The sequence below is a fragment of the Hipposideros armiger genome, unplaced genomic scaffold, assembly GCF_001890085.2.
Source record: "Hipposideros armiger isolate ML-2016 unplaced genomic scaffold, ASM189008v1 scaffold_1261, whole genome shotgun sequence".
Taxonomy (NCBI): domain Eukaryota; kingdom Metazoa; phylum Chordata; class Mammalia; order Chiroptera; family Hipposideridae; genus Hipposideros; species Hipposideros armiger.
This window is the reverse complement of record NW_017732611.1, coordinates 115564-136321: the sequence shown is the minus strand read 5'-3', so window position 1 is coordinate 136321 and position 20758 is coordinate 115564. Positions and strand designations below refer to the sequence as shown.

The following is a 20758-nucleotide window of genomic DNA, read 5'->3' as shown; positions in this document are numbered from 1 at the left end:
ACAGCTAAGATGCTGAACAACAGTTCAATCTGGAGCTGGGCTGCAGTGAGTTGCCGGCAGCCAGCGTGAGCGGCCAGCAGCCGCTGTGAGCGGCCATCCAGAAGCCGGTGACTGATCTGCCTCACCCTGGAAGAGCGCAATGCTGGTGCCAACTTGGGCCAGTAAAGCAACGTCCTCCTCAACTAGACTGAAGAACAAAAAATGACAGCGACTTGTCTGTTCCCCTTCCCCAATTCCCCAGCGCTGTTCCCATCCCCCCAATTCCCCAATTAAAAAAATAATAATAAATTTTAAAAAATAAATAAGAGGGCCAGCCAAATGGTTCAGTTGGTTAAGAGCTTGCCCAACAGTGCGAGCTCTAAGCAACAGGGTCACTGGTTCGATTCCCACATGGGCCAGTGACGCTGCGCACTGAGCTAAGCTGCAGCTGAGCTGCCAACAGGTGGCTGAATGGCTTAGCTGGTGAGAGCATATGCTCCTAACAACAAGGCTGCCAGTTTGAATGGTGGACTATGCCCACCCGCAACTAAAGACTGAACTTGGCACCTTGAGCTGAGCTGCCACCAGATGCCTCAGTGGATAGAATGTGCGCTCTTAATAACGAGGCTGCTGGTTCAACATGGGATGGTGGCTACGCCCACCCGTCACTAATTGAACACAGCACCTTGAGCTGAGCAGTGTGACTGGCCTTGGAGTTGAGCTTGCTGTGCCCTCCACAACTAAGACTGAAGGACAACAACTTGGCTGTTTCCCTTCCCCAATTCCCCAACACTGTTTCCCTCCCCCAATTCCCCAATTAAAAAATCTTAAAAAAATAAGTAAATAAAAAATAAAGAAGAAATTGTAATTGCTTTTTACCTCTTTCATGTCTTCATAGAATAAGTAAAGGATACGATAATCTTTCCTCTTTTCCCACCAGCCTTTCACATGGTCATACCAAGAACCAAACGCCACTACATTTAAAGATAAAATGTTTGCAAAATTAAAACTATGTACATGAAGTAAAAAATTGTTAAATGTTATTCCAAGTCATCATTATCAACAAATACACACTGTTTTCTTATTAGTTCAAAAAAGAGAGATGATAGTATTAGGGAAGTATATTGAATAACCCCTACTCTCACTGAATTCACAATCTACTTAGACAGGAAGAAATACTTCCACTGTAAGATGAATTGTGTCCCCTCAAAATTCTTATGTTGAAGTTCTCACCCCCAGTACTTCAGAATATGATTGAATTTAGAAATAGAACCTTTAAAGAGGTAATTAAGTTAAAATGAGGTCATTAACATGGGTCTGTAGGGTTTCAGAATGAGTCTCCCCAGTATGTGCCACTCTGGCATGCAGATTATTTCAAGCTAAAAATAATCAAGGCTCAAAACATTTAGGAAGAAACTCTGGCCTTCCTCTTCACTGTGTAAAATAATTTAAGACAGCAGATGTCTCCAGGAAAATAAATATTATCATAGATAACTACAGCTTAATCTGAACAGGTAGACAAGGAGAAACCTAGCTATGCCCATTTGATGGAAGACCTCCCTGTGTCCCACTGTTTCAGGATGGCCCAGAAAACATGTGTTTACTAAACATTAACTCTTTTCATTCCCTGTACATTTGCCGTGTCCCCCCGTTTCCCCCTCTTTGGTCCAGAATGCCATATGTACCTCATTTTGCCTTACCGTCTTTGGCATGTTCATGTTTATGTGACTCCCCCATGTATTAAAACTTGATTTTCTCTTGTTAATCTGCCTACGTAATTTTAATAATTCTACCAGCCAGAAGAACTAAGAAGGAAAGGGAAATGTTTCCTTATCTCCAAGATCCTAATCAAATATGACTGGTCTCCTTAGAAGGAAAGGTAATTATAACCCAGAGAGGCACAGAGAGAATACCATGTGAAGACAGAGAGAGAATATGGCCATTTACAAGCCAAGGAAAAAGGCCTCAAAAGAAATAATCATGAGGACACCTTCATCTTGGACTTCTAACTCCCAAAATTGTGAGAGAATAAATTTCTGTTTAAGCCACACAGTCCGTGGTACTTCGTTGTGGCAGCCCTAGCAAATGAGTACAACTTCTGTTAAATAAAACTAAAACTACAAGAGCAAGATGGCAGAGAGTAATGCAGACAAGAAGTAGTATGGAAGTCAAAGGAGAGGGAAAGAGGGAGAGAAAACAATGGGGCGAAGAGGTTAAGAAAGGGCTGTGGAGGAAACAGAGTGCATCTGGTTCTGAGAAGAGTTAGGCACTGATAATATTCTAAGAATGAATAGACATTCTATAGACAGCGAATAGTCCAAACAATGGCAGGAGTAAAAATTTGCAAGATACCATTGAGACAGCTTTGCCTTGAAAAGATACTTTCTATAGGAGAATGTTTATATGACAATTATAAGTATAGTTACTACCATGGATACAAGTGATGTTTTCCTGAAATAGACGATACACGGATACAAAAAAAGAGCCTGAGGATATAAACTTCATTCAAGAAATTTAGTTTACAGAATAAAAGTGGAGGAATGGTAAAGAAAAGAGAGTCCAAGAAATATGTATAAAATCAAAATAATATGACATGGACAGCAAGAAAAGAAAGTACCCAGCAGTAGTCACCAAGTACTAAGAACCAATGAGACTAAGGGCTAAAAAATCTGTGTGCCACGTATTTCCCCAAGACCCTTAAAGAGGAAAACTGACTATGTGTTCTGCTGCTCCTATTGTCTTCCTAATGCATTAGTAAAGTGTGGGACACATATTAGGTTTATAATGAATACAAAAGTTTATATCTGAACTATCTTCTTGCAAAAAAACTTTTCATTATGGAACTCCATGATTAAAATAAAAGATGGTCTCACCCTTCCCAGTCATGAATTTATCCAGGAACTCTTCCCAGGTACCAGGGTCTGGGTGAATTTTTGCCATTTTGTAGAAATAATAGTAAGACACAACCACATCTTTAGCATTGCGTGCAACATAGATCATCTGTGGAGAGATAAGGGAAATCATAATTTTGTCTTTATTCTTTAATAGTTTGTAAACCTTTGCTTACCTTGACAGACTGCTTATTTTCTCTTTCTTATTTCCTGATCTGGGTGTTCATATCTATATCCTCACATAGGATATTCACAACACAAAGATTTCTCATCTCTCACACCACCATGTTCTCTTTAGCCTTTGAAAAGAACATCTCTTGAAACATGGAAAACCAAGTATCATAAGGCTTACAGTAAATATTAAATTAACAAACATTGATATTATTCTCAAATTTAGAATATTTTCTGTAGCATCACTTATTAAAACTAATAAAAAGAAACAGCATTTTTTAAAACTAAAAAAAGTCCTACTTTCCCTTAAAAATAAGTTATCATTTGGGTAAATTTAGTCAGTAAAGATTAAACATTCTGTCCATGATCATGGCTATGTAACAATCATTATGTTTATAATAATTGGTATGAGATTAAAATTTACTTTATGTTGAAGCTCTCAAGTCTGCTTAAAGGCAGAAATTTTGAACATATTTCCCAATAGACATGACATTGTTATACCTCACTGGTAATTAGGTTTTCAGTCAAGTCCACTGAAATCCATTAAGCCTACTTTCCCCCTGAAGCACACCTAATAATACTGAGGCTCCAGCCACCCATGCAGTAAATATATTTCTAAGGGAAAATGCATTTAGGGAGAAATCTCCTTTTATTTAATAGAAGCAGAGCTTCCTTCTTCTTTTATTTTAAATTAAAGTTTATTGGGGTGACAATGGTTAGTAAAGTTACATAGGTTTCAGGTGTACAATTCTGTAATACAGCATCTATATATCACATTGTGTGTTCACCACCCAGAGTCAGTTCTCCTTCCATCACCATATATTTGATCCCTTTTACCCTCATCTACCACCCTCCTCCCCACTTACCCTCTGGTAACCACTAATCTATTGTCTATATCTGCAAGTTTTTGTTTCTTTATTTGTTTGTCTTGTTCCTTTGTTGTTTTCAGTTTTATATCCCACATGTCAGTGAAATATGGTTCTCGACTTTTTCTGTCTGACTTATTTCGCTTTGTATAATAATCTCAAGATCCATCCATGTTGTCACAAATGGCACTATTTCATCTTTTCTTATGGCAGAATAGTATTTCATTGTGTATATATACCACATCTTCTTTATCTGATCATCTATCAAAGTACACTTTGGTTGTTTTCATGTCTTGACCACCATAAATAAAATGCAATGAACATTGGAGCACATATATCTTTAACAATCAAATTAAAAAGTGGGCAGAGGACCTGAATAGACATTTCTCTAAAGAAGACATACAGATAAACAATAGACATGTGAAAAGATGCTCAACATCACTAATCATCAGAGAAATGCAAATAAAAATCACGAGATATCACCTCACACCAGTTAGAATGGCTGTCATCAACAAGACAAATAACAACAAGTGTTGGAGCAGCTGTGGAGAAAAAGGAACCCTCACACACTGTTGGTGGGAATACACATTGGTGCAGCCTCTATGGAAGGCAGTGTGGAGCTTCCTCAAAATATTAAGACTAGAATTACCATATAACCCAGCAATCCTTCTTCTGGGTGTCTTTCCTTCTTCTTTTCCAGCTGATGGGAAAAGGAAATGAGAACTTTTACATTCCTATCACTGGTAGTAGTTCTCACTTTCTGGGAGAAGAATGGGGAGAGGAAGGGAGGGACTGGAAAGGACTTTTTCAAAAGGTTGATTATAGGGTTCAGAGTTGAGACTCTGTTGCTGATGTTATTTCTTGAGCAAATTCTAAATAAACCTTATAAACATTACCAATTATTTCTTATTTCAAAACCAAGAGACTATGGTAATGAACCAACTGTTTTCTTTTCCTATCTTCATCACCTTTAAATTCCTTAGTGAGGTCTGTTTGCACTTGCCTTATTGTGGACATAAGGCAATCTGGAAGATATCTCCCAGTTCTCTTCATAGCAAGGTCATGTGTTTCTGGGGGCTTCTATGAATTTTTATTTCTGGAATTAAGATTATGAATTTTATGTATACTTTCTTATCACTTTTGTTTTTAATTAGACTATGAGTAAAAAGGGAAGTCACACATAAACACATGTACAAGGACTTTGTGAATAACAAGGTTGACAGTATAATCAATCAAATTTTCAAAAGGAAAACAATGGCTGTTTTGGTCATTCTATTAAAGGTGCTGTGGTAAAAGGCATACTATAAACATCTTTCTCAGATCTAGGGCTGGAGACTGCCTACCTTCCCAAATTCATTTTTTGACTATACTGAACCACTTGTAAAATTTGATACAAGTCTTGGTGTTTCACATGTTAGCCTATGTACATGTAGTTTTCTTTCTGTAAAATATCCTTGGGCATCTGAAAAACTTCTACTCTTTCTTTACAATGCTGATTTAGTTTTTCTTCATCTGTGAGATGGCATTGTCCCATAGAATCTTTTTTACATCCTGTATTATCATTTATCTTACTAACATGTAATTATTTTTCATATATATGTATATATATATATTTCCCCCCCCCGCTACTTGAAGTATTCTGCAGGACCATATGTTATATAGGACAGAGATCATTGACTATTTAACTATTACATAATATGTCATAGAAAATTGACTGGCAAGAAAAGTTTAATATTATTTGTAGAAATTAAATAAAATAACATGCTCTTAGATGGCAGAGAATATCTTATTTATGTTTACATTTATAATGAAAATCACAATATCTGTTACATACATGGTAGCACTTCCATAAATGTTCACTGATTATATGCTTGTTGAATGATTTGCTTATAAGAAGTTGAGACAGAATTCCAAGGAGAAATAAATTATAGTCAGATTTCAATATACTTTTCTTAATAACTGATAGAAAAATATGAAGAATGGGAAAGGTGACACTAATACAGATTTTACAGATGTTTTTAAAATATTAAAGAAATACCATGAGCATCTTTATTACAAAAATTTGACAATTTAAGTGAAATGGGCCAATTTTTTGAAAGACATATATATGAACTACCAAGGATCATGCAAGGAAAAATATATAACCTGAGTAATGCTATTTTTATTAAGTACATTGAATTTTTAATTAAAAATCCTCCAAGATAAACAAAATTCCAGGCCTAGATGGCTTCACTGGTAAATTGTATAAAACATTTAAGAATGAAATAATATAGATTCCAACCAACACTTCCAGAAAATTAAAAAAGTGTAAATACTTCCCAACACAAGAGGCCAACATTACCCTAATACCAAAGGGATTATACCCTAATGATGTAGGACTTGTAACATTACGAAAGACTTGTAATGTTACAACAAAAAACTCAAAAACCAAAACCAAAAAAAACAAACTACAGACCAATACCTCATGATCAAAGATGCAATTTTTTAAAAAAAATTAGCAAATTGAAACTATCATACATAAAAGATAATACATCATAACTAAAGACAAAGTATGCAAGGTCGTTTGAATATCTGAAAATCAATCAACATGGGACATATACACAATAAAATACTAGCCATAAGAAAAGATGAAATACTACCAATGTAATTAATCATATTAACAGACTAAAATAATGGAACACAATATGATAGCTCTTAATAGATACAGAAAAAAAACATTAGACAAAATCCAGAATGCATTCCTGATAAAAATTCAACAAATTAAGAATAGAATGGAATTTCCTCAGCTGGATGAATGGCACATACAAAAGCCTATAGGTAACATCATCATACTTAGTAGAGATATACTAATGTATTTTACCTGAGATCGATAGCAAGATAAGGACTTCTCCTCTCACCACTCCTATTCAGTATTATGTTTGAGGCTATATCCAGTTCAATGAGTCAAGAAAAATAAGTAAAAGGTCTTCAGATAGGGAAAAAGGAGGTACGGATATTTTGTATTTGCTGACAGCATGAGTATCTCTATAGAAAAATGAATGGAATCTACAAAAAAGCTACTAAATCTATTAAGTGAATTTAGCAATATGTTAGCATAAAAGATTTATGTCCATATACTAGCAACAAACATTCAGAGAATAATGTGTGGTTGTGTATGTATGTGTGAGAAGAGAGAGGGGGAAAGTGAAAGTTGTGGGGGGAGAAAATGTGAATTACTATTATATCAAAAACTTTTTTAAATGTTTACTTATATTATAGATATTAAGCAGATATTGAGATATGTGAAATGTGATAATTGAAGCAATAAAGCCTGTAGAAGTAAGCAGAAGGGAGAATATATTCATAACTTTGGGGGGTAGCATTTTTTAAAACAAATACAAACAGCTTTAACAATAAAAATGATACACTGATCAACTTCATAATTAAGAACTTTAAAAGATATTGTTAAGAAATTGAAAAAGGAAAAAATACAGAGTGGATTAAGATATAAATTCAATTATGCCATCAGAGGGCTTGTATCCAGACTATATGGAGAATTTCTACCTTAATAATAAAAGAAAAGAAGTCCGTGTAGGAACCAAGACAAAAGACTTGAACAGATACTTCAGAAAAGAAGATATGTAAGTTATGAAAAGGTGCTCTACCTAATTAGTCATAAGGGAAATAGGAAGTAAAACCACAATGAAATGCCACCAGACATCTACTAGTATGGCTAAAATGAAATATTTTTAGCTATACTTTGTAAGAGCTGAAGGTATTCCACTTCCTCATCAACACACACTAGTCAACCTATAAACTGGTACATATGATTTGAAAAGATGTTTGAAAATATCTACTAATGGTGAACAAATGCATACCCTAAGATCCAGCAATTCCATCCCAAGATATCTAAACAAGAAAACTGTGAGCATATATGTTCAATGAAAGGCTTATATAAGAATGTTCATTGCTGCACTATTTTAATTACTGACAAGTAGCAACAGCCCAACTGTCCACCAATAGTACCAGGATAAGTAATGAACATAATATATCAGTGGTTCTCAAATGTTAGCATGAATCAAATTCATCTGGAGGCCTTATTAAAACTCAGATGGCTAGACTCCCAGCCCCACAGTTTCTGATTCAGTAAGTCAGAATTGGGCCTGAAAATGTGCATCTATAATGAGCTACTTTTTCTCAGGGTACCATATTTTGTGATCCAGCAGGCTACATCAAAGAGAACAGGAGCAAAATAACATGCATGATAAGGATTGATCTCACAAACATTATGTTAAATGAAATAAGCTAAATATTCAAGGTTATATGCTTTATGATTACAGACAAAACAGGCAAACTAATTCATGTTGATTCAGGATAGTGGTTATCTTTGGATGTGGGGATTCTTGCCTGGAAATGAGCAGGAAGAGAGCTTTCGTAGAGCTGGTAATGTTTAATTTTTTGACCTGGGTGCTGATATCATGGGTATGCTCAGTATATGAAAATTCATCAGGTGTAGATTAGGATTTATGCACTTTTCTCCCTAAATGTTATGCTTAAATTAGAATGATTATAAAAATAAGCCTAAAACTACTCCATTGTATATATAATTATACATAGTTTATAATCCATAAATGATGTAATTATATATTTATAAATTGCAATTACTTATTTCATGAAGAAGCAGTTCTGGGTTTATTTATATATCTATTGTTTATAAGTAGACAGTGAGTAAAGGAATTTAGACAGGAAGACAGGCAATTAGAAAACAGAAAAACCTGTAAGAATCTCAGGGCTTGGGCACTGAGTGTAATCCCTTATCTATAGCACTGACATGCATTGGTACTATTTTGATTCTTAGGATATAGGGACCACATTATTACTTTCGCAATGATTTATCCAGGGGTTGCAATCCCTCACTTTAATTTTTGCATAACTAGTAAAAGAAATTACAACATAAACAAGGATTTTTTTTTCTTTAAAATTTGCTACCTTGCATTTATTCTTCCAAAATGAAGAAGGGAGAAGTTGAACAGGTAAGTGTGTTTTCACTAATCGAGGAGACTGCATGCGTTTCAAATCCTCAACGCCTACAAGCACAAAAGTTAACGACATTATAAATGTAGAACCACAAAGGTCAATTACAGTATAATTAAGACTTTTAAAACATTAACCCCATCTATATGGCTTGAAATGGCTATATGGTTATATGGCCTTATGTACTTCTAAAATCTACAATGAGATTAAAAAAAAAGATAATTCTGGTTAGTTAGGCTGTTTCATTGCCTATGAATAGTAAGGTTTGTTATCTTTATAAGTGTCCATAAAATCCTCAGATATAAATGCCTTGATGAGGCAGAAACAGCAGTAGGTCAAGTGTCAAGATGTCTAAATTTTTCCTTCATTTATTTTCCTCTGTCTCATTTATAATGTAGGAAAATTGAACTAGAAGATTTCAAAATCCTATTCCAGGTTTCTTTTTTTGGCATTTTAATATATATATATATATATATATATATATATATATATATATATATATATACTTTTTTTTTTCTTTTCAATTACAGCTGACATACAATATTATATTAGTTTCAGGTATACAGCATAGTGATTAAACATTCATATCCCTTATGAAGTGATCACCCTGATAAGTCTAGTGATAAGTCTAGTACCCTTTACATCCCCATGAATATTTTTTAACTATTTGTAGTTCTTAATCCCTTTCCAGCTTTCTTGTATTAAAATTCTGAGATCAAATTAAGCTGTGAAGTTTATGGCTAATTTAAAATTTTTTAATAATGTAAGACCATATATTTCCATAATTATTTTCCTTGTGTTTGTGAATTTAAGCTAACTAGCAAGAAATATGATTCTATATTGGATCAAATGCTGAACTTTCAATATATAGTGATCATACACTATTTAAACATTAAAGACTCCCACCTGTTCTATGAAAAAATATACTCATCAAAATTTCCTTTTATGCAGATATTATCTTAGGGTGGAAGAGATGTATAATATCATTATTGGAATAACCAAATTCTTACTCTTCTATTATAGACACTTATGATGATACTGTCCAAGTTCTACATCATTTCCCATCATGATTCTTTCAGACACCACAAAAAGACAGGAGGATCTATTTACTCCTATAGTGAAAACATTAGGAAAAAATACCATTTGAAATTCCAGGAACTATAAATTCCATGAATGGCACTCGGTTGTATATTGCATCCCGTTTACATTTCTCTGTATCTCCATTGTTATAGATCAAATCCACTATTTCACTGACCCAGGTTGTTCCTGAAAATAATAAATAAATAAATAAATAAATAAATAAATAAATAAATAAATAAATAAATAAATAAAAGGGACTCTAAACTCTCTGTCAAGAAAAGTGCGAGAGGATCACAAGAAGTTGTGTAACATCAAAAACAAAAATGTGCTCTCCATTTACTTTCCCTTTCCCTCTTCTCCCTTTTCCTAAGAGATATCCTCATCTATCTTGAACATATATGAAGATCTGACAATTAAGTTCACAAACTTGTTGCAATGATGTTGCTAACCTTTTTTTGATATCAGAGGGACTATTCATTATGAATTTGTAGTTTACTATTTTGGAAGTGCTGAAAATGCTGCATGAAAAAGTTAGGCGACCTAAACATTTTGCCAACAATTCATGGCTCTTGCATCATGACAATGCACCAGCTCACATGGCACTGTCTGTGAGGGAGTTTTTAGCCAGTAAACAAATAACTGGATTGGAACACCCTCCCTACTCATCTGATCTGGCCCCCAATGACTTCTTTCTTTACCCTAAAATAAAGTAAATATTCAAAGAAAGACATTTTGATGACATTCAGGATATCAAAGGTACACCTCTGCAAGCCATTCCAGAAAAAGAGTTCCAAAATTTCTTTGAAGGGTGGACTAGGTGCTGGCATCAGTGCATAGCTTCCCAAGGGGAGTACTTTGAAGGTGACTGTAGTATATGTAGCACTTTTTCTAGGATGAGTTCACAAACTTAATTGTCCAAACTTGTACATATGTATTGTATGTGTGTGTGTGTGTGTGTGTGTGTGTGTGTGTAAAATCTGATTAAAATAATCATAAAAGTAAAACTTGAAAAGGAAGTAAAATATGGGGTATAAAAGAGACATTGTGTAGCTCATCTTCCTGTGTGGGATACATAGAAGAAGCAGCCAATTTTAATGTCTGACTACCAATTTGTATATTTCCTATTAATATCAAAAAGACTAATTAGGCTTTGGGACTGAAGAGTACTGAGTTTAAAAAGTTCAACATTTGGTGGAGGGGTGAAGGGAAACAAAGAGAACTTTGTGATTGCATCTGTGGTAACTAGTGTGTCACTAACAAACAAAAGATAATACATCCTGATTGAACAGAGTAGATCAAGTCACTCTGATCTTTATGAGATTGTGTATCACCAGTCTTTGAAAAATGGATCTAAAGTATGTGAGCACATGGTCTACTTAATTGTCTATGGAATTTGATGATGTGGTTATCAAGGCACTGGTAAAAAAGAGATTATAAGACATAGAAGAAAAATATCTTCTTAACCATTCCCATCTTCTTTTATCAAACAGGTAATGATAGTCACTAAATTGAATAATCATGGGTAGAAACTAAAAAAAATAAATTAAATAATCTGTGCAAACAGCAAAATTTTTGAAGGACGATCTGCACATGGATGCATTTTGGATCAGCTCCAGATAGTAGAGAACATTAGGTCTCATTTTATTTAGTCCTTTCTTGCTCCTTCTTGTCCTTAAATCATAAGTGCAGGACTCTCTCCCCCATCCTTTTAATACAGACAATTACAGAGCTAAGAAAAATGTGGGTCAAATTGATACTACACTTCAATAGTTTGCTGCCTGATCTGGCTTAGGCTTAAGCAATGCTTCACAGAAAAAGAAAGAAAAAAAACAAAACCTAAATTCTAAAGTACAACATAACACATTTTATTTTCTATCAGTGGGTGTTTCAAATTGTGGCCAATGAAATCTAATTGGAAAAAATGCCAACTTAGTTATGCTTTGAAAAATGTTTGTTTTGCTATTATTTTTGATAAAAGAAAAAAAGACCTGGTTTAGCGCATATAAGGAAGTAGTTAATTTGGATCTTTTAAAACAAAATTAACAGGGCACTTTTATATTAATGGCTTTAAGATATGTTATTGACAGCTTGTAAAGGAAGCAAAATTCAAAATATGACTAAAGAGTGTACGATTAATTTATGTGTAGCCATTAGCTATCTAACTTTTACTACATCAGAAAAAATTCAGCTTCAAAGAGCACTTTTGTAGATAAACTATTTGTGTAATGGTACCTTCCAAAGATTATCTTAATGTTTCCCTGCTGGTAAATATATAAAAAAAATAGCATAAGCAAAAAAGCATGTGCATTCTCAGTGATTGCCCTTCCTTTTCTAAACTTGTACCTCAACAAGGAAACGAAAGGTAATTTTGGTCCTGAATAATTTTGGTACGGTAAACTGCTCAAAGAGCAACGTGAGCAGTAAGGAAAGAAAGAAAAAACAAGCTTGTTTTTTATATCTACAAAGCTCTGTGTGGTACATTTGTTTCCTTTCTGGTAGAGCCCTTCGTTCTCATGCAATGTCTGTAATGTTGGCACATTAGAATTCCTTAAATTCAGGGCTTTCCTCCCAGGACTTGTTACATATTCCTTTGAAGTAATTTTAATATTTACAATCTAAAAAAGAAGATCAGTGGTCTGTATACTTACTTAAAAATGCCTTTTCCTCACTTCCTTTAAGAAATGAGGCAGGAATATAAAAGAAAGTTGACTTTAGAGAATTTAGTAATTAGAACAATTGATTATGGGCTCAAGTAAATTAATTTGACAAAAGGCGAGAGAGCCTCATTTCTGTTCTATTTCTCTGTACATTTATCACTGGGAAAATTGAAAGATTCTGTCATAAAAAGATCTGGGGAAATAAAAGTTATTAATTCTTATTGAATCACCTTCAATTCTCTTCTCTGAGACCATATGCTTAAGTCAGCAGTTGTTTAAATTTATAACAAAGTATTTCTAAACATATTTATAAAATATGTTTAAAATAATAAAATATGAATTTTTGACAAAATATTTTTAAAATATTAGAACAAACTATATAAACATTAAAATGTATAGCAGATATATATACATATATTTATATTCTAATCCAATAGAATCATTTATATATCAGTTTTAATAATTTGTATTTGAAATTAAAAGGGAAAATAAGACAAACAGCATTAATTTTTCTTCAGAAAGAGCCGTCATTTAATTGCAGACCTTTCAGAATAGGCGGTGAGTTTTTCTAATTTGACACAAAACTATTTCAGCAACAGCTACAGTGTTCCCTTGACTAGTGATCTGCAGATCAGTGGGCTTACACATATGGATCAATAACTAATCAGCAAGTACAATTGGCCCTTGAACAACATGGAGTTAGGGCTGCCGACATTAATGTTTGGCTCCCCAAAAACTTAACTACAGATACCCCTCATTATTTGGAGGAAATTGGTCCCAGGACCCCATGGATACCAAAATCCACAGATGCTCATATATATATAAAATAATGTAAAACAATGCATACAGTCAGCCTCCCACATCCATTGATTCCCACCTGGGGATTAAAATACTGTTTTCTATCTGTGATTGGTTGAATCTGTGGATGCAAAACCTGGGGATATAGATGGCTGACACTATATTTATTGGAAAAAAATTTTGTAAATAAGTAAACCTGTGCAGTTCAAACCCATGTTGTTCAAGGGTCAACTGTACAAATAAATGAAAAGATCTTACCAGATTTGGGGTAGGTGGAGATCAAAAGGTCATCTGGTCGGCTTTCAAATGACTCCACCTGGGACCATGCCTCAACCATGCTCCAGAAGAGAGGGACACCCTGAATATCCACCAACTCCCTTCTCATGTAATCCAGCTTGTTGTCCATTTTTGACAAACTGGATTTTATACAAAGGGGAATATGTTAGAAAGTCTGTGTTTTAATAGCATTGATTGAATTAAAAAACAAATTAATATTTAATTAAATAAATTAAAATTACTCTAGATCCAGCAGCATCATATTATGCTGTATATCATAATACACTGTAATTATGAATCAGTGTAAGAAGAAAAGGTATTATTAAAAACTAATGAGGTCTTGGGCCAGGCGAGTGGCACGTTGGTTAGGAGTTGGCTTGGGAAGCCAGCTCTGAGCAGCAGGGCCCTGGTTCGGATCCCACATGAGGGGCAGTGATGCTGTGCCCTCTACAACTAAGATGATGAACAGCAGCTCAACCTGGAGCTGGGCTGTCATGAGTCACCAGCGGCAGCATAGGCTGCAGTGGGGCTAGCGGGCAGCTGGCGTGAGCTTTAGGCAGTGGCTGTCCAATAGCAGGTGAGCCACTGCCTCACCTGGGAAGAGCGCAATGATAATACCAACATGGGCCAGTGAAGCAACGCCCTCCACAACTAGACTGAAGAATAAAAGGACAGCAACTTGTCTGTTCCCCTCCCCCAATTCTCCAATAAAATCTTAAAGAAAAAAAAAACCAACCAAAAAACGAATGAGGTCTTGCAGAATTTATTTCACATGTGCTGTTTATATGTTAAATATCATCAACACATTTCATCAGTGTACTGAATATCATACAGCATTTCCTCAGGCAAAGATTTCTGGGCTATGTAATAAAGTTATTGAACTTTGGAGTCAGGAGACAGTGTCTCAGCCACAGTGCTGCCAATTCACTGCAGTTGAAATCTGGATAAGCCTCATAACCGCCCTGGGCCTTCTTAACTATATAATCAGGAGTTGCCTAACTTAGTACCTGCCTTAAATTATTGTGTGGGCTGGTAAATGATTATATCTAAGTTATCTACAACAGGCCACAAAAATGAAAGTGTGTGTGGAGGAAGGGTAGAGAAGAGAAATGAAATGACAAAAAGGACAGGGTAAAAGAAAAGAGCTTCAGGTAAGTGTAGCATTGGAAATATAATGCTCTGATGAAGTTTTTAGCACCAGTGATATTATATGTTGTTTTATAGTCTGGGCAGGGCTCTAATGAAGGCACATTCATTCCTCTTTAGTTGTCATATATAAACGTGGAAGAGCTTAAAATATATCCTAAGTCCTACTTTGAAATATGTTTCCCAATTTAGCATGAGCTGAGTGGTTATTTTTCTTTCTCTAAAGGTCTAGAAAAATGGAGACTATTTAACAATCTCAGGTTTAAAGGGCTTTCTGAGGCCCTCTAGCAGCTGCTGAATCTTTCTTTAAGAATTAAAATCAGAAGTCCCTGGAGTCATAGATATAATTTAATCTGTACCTTTTCTGAAGTGCAATCTTTTTTATTTCTATTTTTTTCAAGCCTTCCCAACGCTACCCCTACCCTACCTCATCCAAATACCTTTTATTTTAAAAGCTTATAAAGTTGCAGGATACAAAAATCAATACACAAAAATCTGTTGCATAGCTATACACTAATAAAAACTATCATAAAGAGAAATTAAATAAAAAGTCCCATTTACAACTGCATTAGAAAAGAATAAAATACCTAGGAGTAAATTTAACCAAAGTGGTGAAAGACCTGTACACTGAAAACCATGACATTAATGAAAGAAACTGAAGAAGATGTATAAATAGAAATATATTCTGTGTTCATATATTTGAAGAATTAATATTGTTAAAATGTCCATACTACCAAAACTAATTTACACATTCAGTGCAATCCCTATCAAAACTCCAATGGCATTTTTCACAGAAATAGAACAAACAGTTCTAAAATTTGTATGGAACCACAAAAGATCCCAAGTAGCTAAAGCAATCTTGACAAAGAAGAACAAAGTTGGAGGCATTACACTCCATGATTTCAAACAATATTACAAAGCTATAGTAATTAAAATAGTATGGTAGTGGCATAAAAACAGGCACATAGATCAGTGAAACAGAGTAGAGAGCCAAGAAATAAATCTATAAATATATGGTAGATTAATTTATGATAAAGAAGCCAAGAATACACTCTAGGGAAAGGACAGTCTCTTCAATAAATGGTGTTCAGAGAACTGGGCAGCCACACATGCAAAAAAGTGAATCTGGACCACTATCTTACACCAGACACAAAAATTAACTCAAAATGGATTAAAACCTTCAATGTAAGACCTGAAATCTAGAAGAAAACATGGGATTGTTTTCTTAATTTCTCTGACATCAGTATTGGCAATGATTTTCTGGATATGACACCAAACACAAAGGCAACTAAAGTAAAAATAAACAAGTAGGACTATATCAAATTAAAAAGCTTCTGCATAGCAAAGGAAACCATCAACAAAATGATAACATAACCTACCAAATGGGACATAATGTATCATATATCAGATGTATATCATATATCATATATATCATATATCTGATAAGGGGCTAATATCCAAACTATATAAAAAACTCATACAACTCAATAGCAAACAAAATAAAAACAATATAACAAAATCCAATTTACAAATGGGCATTTTTCTACAGAAGATATATAAATGGCTAACAAGGACATGAAAAAAATGCTCAACACCACTAATCATTTGGAAAATGCAAATCAAAAGCCACAATGAGATATTATCTCACTTCTTTAGAACAGACAAAAAATAACAAGCATTGGTGAGGATGTGGAGAAAAGGAAACACTTGTGAAGTGTTGGTGAGAATGTAAATTAGTACAACCGTTATGGAAAATAGTATGGAGGTTTCTCAAAAAGTTAAAAATAAAACTAACATGATTTGGCAATTCTACTTGTGGGTATTTATCCAAAGAAATCAAAAACACCAATTTGAAAAGATATATGCACCCCATGTTCATTGCAACATTATTTAAAACAGCCAGCACATGAAGATCACCTAAGTGTATACCAAAAAATGGATGGATAAAGATGATATGGTATATATACACAATGAAATATTATTCAGCCATAAAAAATAATGAAATCTTACCATTTGTGACAACATGGATAGACCCTGAGGGTATTATGCTAAGTGAAATAAGTCAGACAGAGAAAGACAAACACCATTTGATCTCACTTATATGTGAAATCTAAAAAACAAAACAAAACAAATAAATGATGAGTTCATAGATACAGAGAGTGGATTGGTGATTGCCAGAGGTGGGATTCCAGAAATATGCAAAATGAGTGAAAGGGGTCAAAGGGCACAGACTTCCAATTATTAAAAAAACAAGCCATGGGGATGTAATATACAGCATGGTGACTATAGTTAAGAATACTGTATTGCATATTTAAAGTTGCTAAGAGAGTCAATTTTAATAGCTCCCATCACAAGATTAAAAAATTTTATAACTATGGTGGCAGATGTCAGACTTATTGTGGTGATCATTTCACAATACATACAAATATTGAATCATTCATTACATTGCATACCTGAAACTAATATTACATGTCAATTATCTCAAAAAATAATATTGTCTATTTCCTTAAATTAATTTACTCTGATTGTAAGATATTATGGTTGAAACTATTTAACAATTATTTTCTGATTAAAATCCAATTCATTTTATTGCACAAGAATTTCATGAAAGAGCTGCAACTTTATCCTAACTAACACAGCCTCAGAACACAGAAAGCCTATAAATTTATAATGATAGCCCTCAGATACTTTTACATTTCCCTAACCACTCCATCCCTCCCCCCCAAAAATGAAAACCTTGGGAGGAAAATATAATAACAGGAAAAAATAATTTTAATATTTGTTAAATTTAATTTATGATCATGATTGCTTTCCTTATAGATTAACTTTTCAAAGTAGCTAAGGTTTGTGCCTTACTTCATATTTCTCAAATCTTGCCCATGGTCTTTTCTTTTTTTTATATTTCTATTAGACTGGGCCTCAGCTTTCCAGTTGCCTTACCTTGTTTCTTCCCAGTTACCCACAGCTTCTTTCTTTCACAAGAAACAGTTGTCAGGCTGGTACTAAAATGCAGGCTTCTTTACTCCAAATCAAGTTCTTTAACTTTTTTCTTTATTACATTAAAAAACCATTCAAATGAGAAATGTTTTAGGGCATCACTGCTACATAGTATGTAATCAGCACTTCTGATGCCAATATGTAAAAGCTCAGTGAGATGCTGACCATCTCTACTCATTCTTGCCCCTGTCCCAGCCCCATTACAAGTGACCTGTTTTGCAATTCATCCCATGAATTACAGGCTTTGTGCTATGACCACTTATATTAAATGCATCTAAGCTGATACAGAATTTCTAGGAGAGATTTTATAATCTTCCTGGAATAAAGTTTCTAGAAATTCCTTCCATATGTATTCAGTCCATTAATGTTTATCAGATTCTTACTTTGTTATGAAGTAGAGGTTTATCCACAAATAGAGGAAAATTGACAGTGATGCTGCTTAGAAGTATTTTCTCTGTGGAAAGAGCAAGAGTTAATTTGGAGAAGAGAACTTCCCAGCCAGGAAATAGCATGTAGAAATACCCTATGATAGGCTAGAGAAATAAGGTCTATGTGCCTGGAGTGCAGAAAGCGAGGAGGAGTGGTTAATACTATGCCAAATTATGTGGTAAGAAACTAGAGATTTCAGGGTTATTTTGGGGTTATTAAGTGTGTCTGGGATATACTCGGTTTCTGACTAGTCTCTTCCAGAACAGGCGTGTCCAGTGCCCTGCAATTATGCAGTTTCGAATACAGTTCTGTATTAGTATGAGAGGGTGGTGATGTGTAGCTGATCCTGGGATGTTCCTGAGTGTCACTGTGGGAGGAGTATGTTATTAGATGTTAGTTTTTTGGGTTTTTATTTTTTGCTTTAACCAAGTCTTGGGATTTATAAATACCATAAAGTTTCAATATCAGTAGGTAATAATGTTGATTCTAGTGTTTTGCTATACCTCAAGAGTAAATTTATGACAGCATTGTGCTATGATTTAATCATGTTGGTACTGTACTATTTCCTGTTAATATTACTGAATTTCATGGATATCTGCCTGTAAAAAGAAAGTGTAGAAATTCAAAAAGTTCAGAATTAGAGGTTGTTTATTTCCCTCCTTCTTTCTAAATAACTAATTCTCTTATAGTTATTTAATAGTGTTTACTGGGAACTACTGGGTACCAAAGAATATTCTAGACACTGGTGATAGAGCAGGGCATGGGGCAGAGAAAATGCATTCACAATATCTTTACCTATTTCCCTGAACAAAGACTGTATTTTTCAGTCTTTTGCAGTTAAATCGGGAACATGCAACTGAGTTCTAGCTGTTGGGCTGCAGGTGATGTACAATCTTTCCTCCACCCTCCAGTCCTATCTCCACTGCCACGGAGCCCTTGGAGTTTATGTGTTCAGATGCCTAGACACAAGATTGAGTTGATCCCTTTACCTTTCTTCAGACTGTGACAGTGAAAAAATAATTCATTACTATGTTAAGTCATTGATATGTTGGTGATTTTTTTTAATAGCTGAACATATTTTGGATAGTATAGGAAAATTCTCAAAGAAACTATTCTTACAGAGCTTACAGTCAATGCAGAGTTAGATAAACAGAATAAGAATTATAGTATACAGATGTTAAGTACCAGGAAGAAAAATAAAACACAGTCAAGTGTAAAGAATGAAGAGTTAAATGGTAAGGAAACCATAACTAGAATTCATACATGAAGGACAGATAAATGAGTGTCTACACTGGAAAGGCGATAAGCCTCACAGGTAGCTTCAGCATTCTTATCTACTCTGTAAGTTTCTCTCAGTGATTTCATCCAATTCAAAGTTTTAAACACTCTCTATATGCTGATCTACATACATAAATGTCAGCATCACCAGCTTGACAAAGACTTACATATTCACTACCGTCTGAACATTTTCATGAATGTCTCAGCTGGTCTGCAAATTCAAAATGTGTAAATCTGAGGTCAGCTCTTTCCAACCGAATCTGCATTTTCTACTCTGTTATCTAGGCTCCAACTTAACTATAAATCTCTTTAGAAAACACACTCGCAACAACGTAACACCATTCCCTCTGAGTTTTAACATATTTTCTGCTAATTTAAAGTAAATTATGAGAAATGAAAAGTAGTTTTCTGAAATAAGATCTGCTTTTCTGAATAGTAGACAACAGCTTCTGACTGTCTCAAATATTTCAAATGCATATGATCTAAGGGACACAAATGATACCACCACTAGATGATAGCATCTCAAAATTGTGGTAGAAAAAAGCCTTTTTTGCCTGTGGATTGGAAGCTGACTTCACTTCATCTCCACGGTTAGCCATATTTGCCCTCCTATATGGACAAAATTTTCTTATAGAATGCTAAGTATTTTTGTTCACCTCTCTGACCTTCCATTTTTCATCTATAAAAGGAAAGGATTGAAATATATTATGTCTGAAAGCCCTTCTAAAGCTATCCTTCTGTGAATTTGTGAGTCTCTAATATCCAATTTTTGGATATTGAGTCATGGATTGGCTAGCATGAAAATCAGGTTATGTTCTACATTATGACACTGAAAAACCTGAACCCAACAGATGGAACATACTCAGATGTATCACATCTGAGTACATTTACATCACATCACAGTACATTTACACTGAAATTACATATATATTACTTTATTACAAGCTTTAAAATGTATTTTATATATATTATGGTCAATAGTTATTGAAGTACTTACTATGTGCAATGCACTAATATATACATAGATTATACATAGATACCATTTATTTTTGTAAATTATTATCTTAATAAACATATAATTCTTTTTTTTTTTTTAAGCTGAGCCATCCTGCTACCTGTTGGCAGCTCAGCGCTGCTCAGCTTTGGCTGGACTCAAACCGCTGTTGCACAGAGCTCA

The 20758-nt window shown here is 34.3% G+C and overlaps 1 protein-coding gene across 2 annotated transcripts in view; it reads right to left on the bottom strand.

Moving 5' to 3' along the window:
* LOC109377025 (sulfotransferase 1 family member D1) overlaps positions 1 to 20758 on the bottom strand; it is a 48025-nt gene that overhangs the window by 6368 nt on the left and 20899 nt on the right. For both annotated transcript variants that reach the window (XM_019633234.1, XM_019633233.1), the window contains 5 exons: positions 13714 to 13871; positions 10061 to 10186; positions 8876 to 8973; positions 2853 to 2979; positions 859 to 953 (listed from right to left, as the gene is read on the bottom strand). In XM_019633234.1, the coding sequence (XP_019488779.1) occupies positions 859 to 953; positions 2853 to 2979; positions 8876 to 8973; positions 10061 to 10186; positions 13714 to 13861 (594 nt within the window). In that variant the 5' untranslated portion in view covers positions 13862 to 13871. The remainder of the gene's footprint in view (positions 1 to 858; positions 954 to 2852; positions 2980 to 8875; positions 8974 to 10060; positions 10187 to 13713; positions 13872 to 20758) is intronic.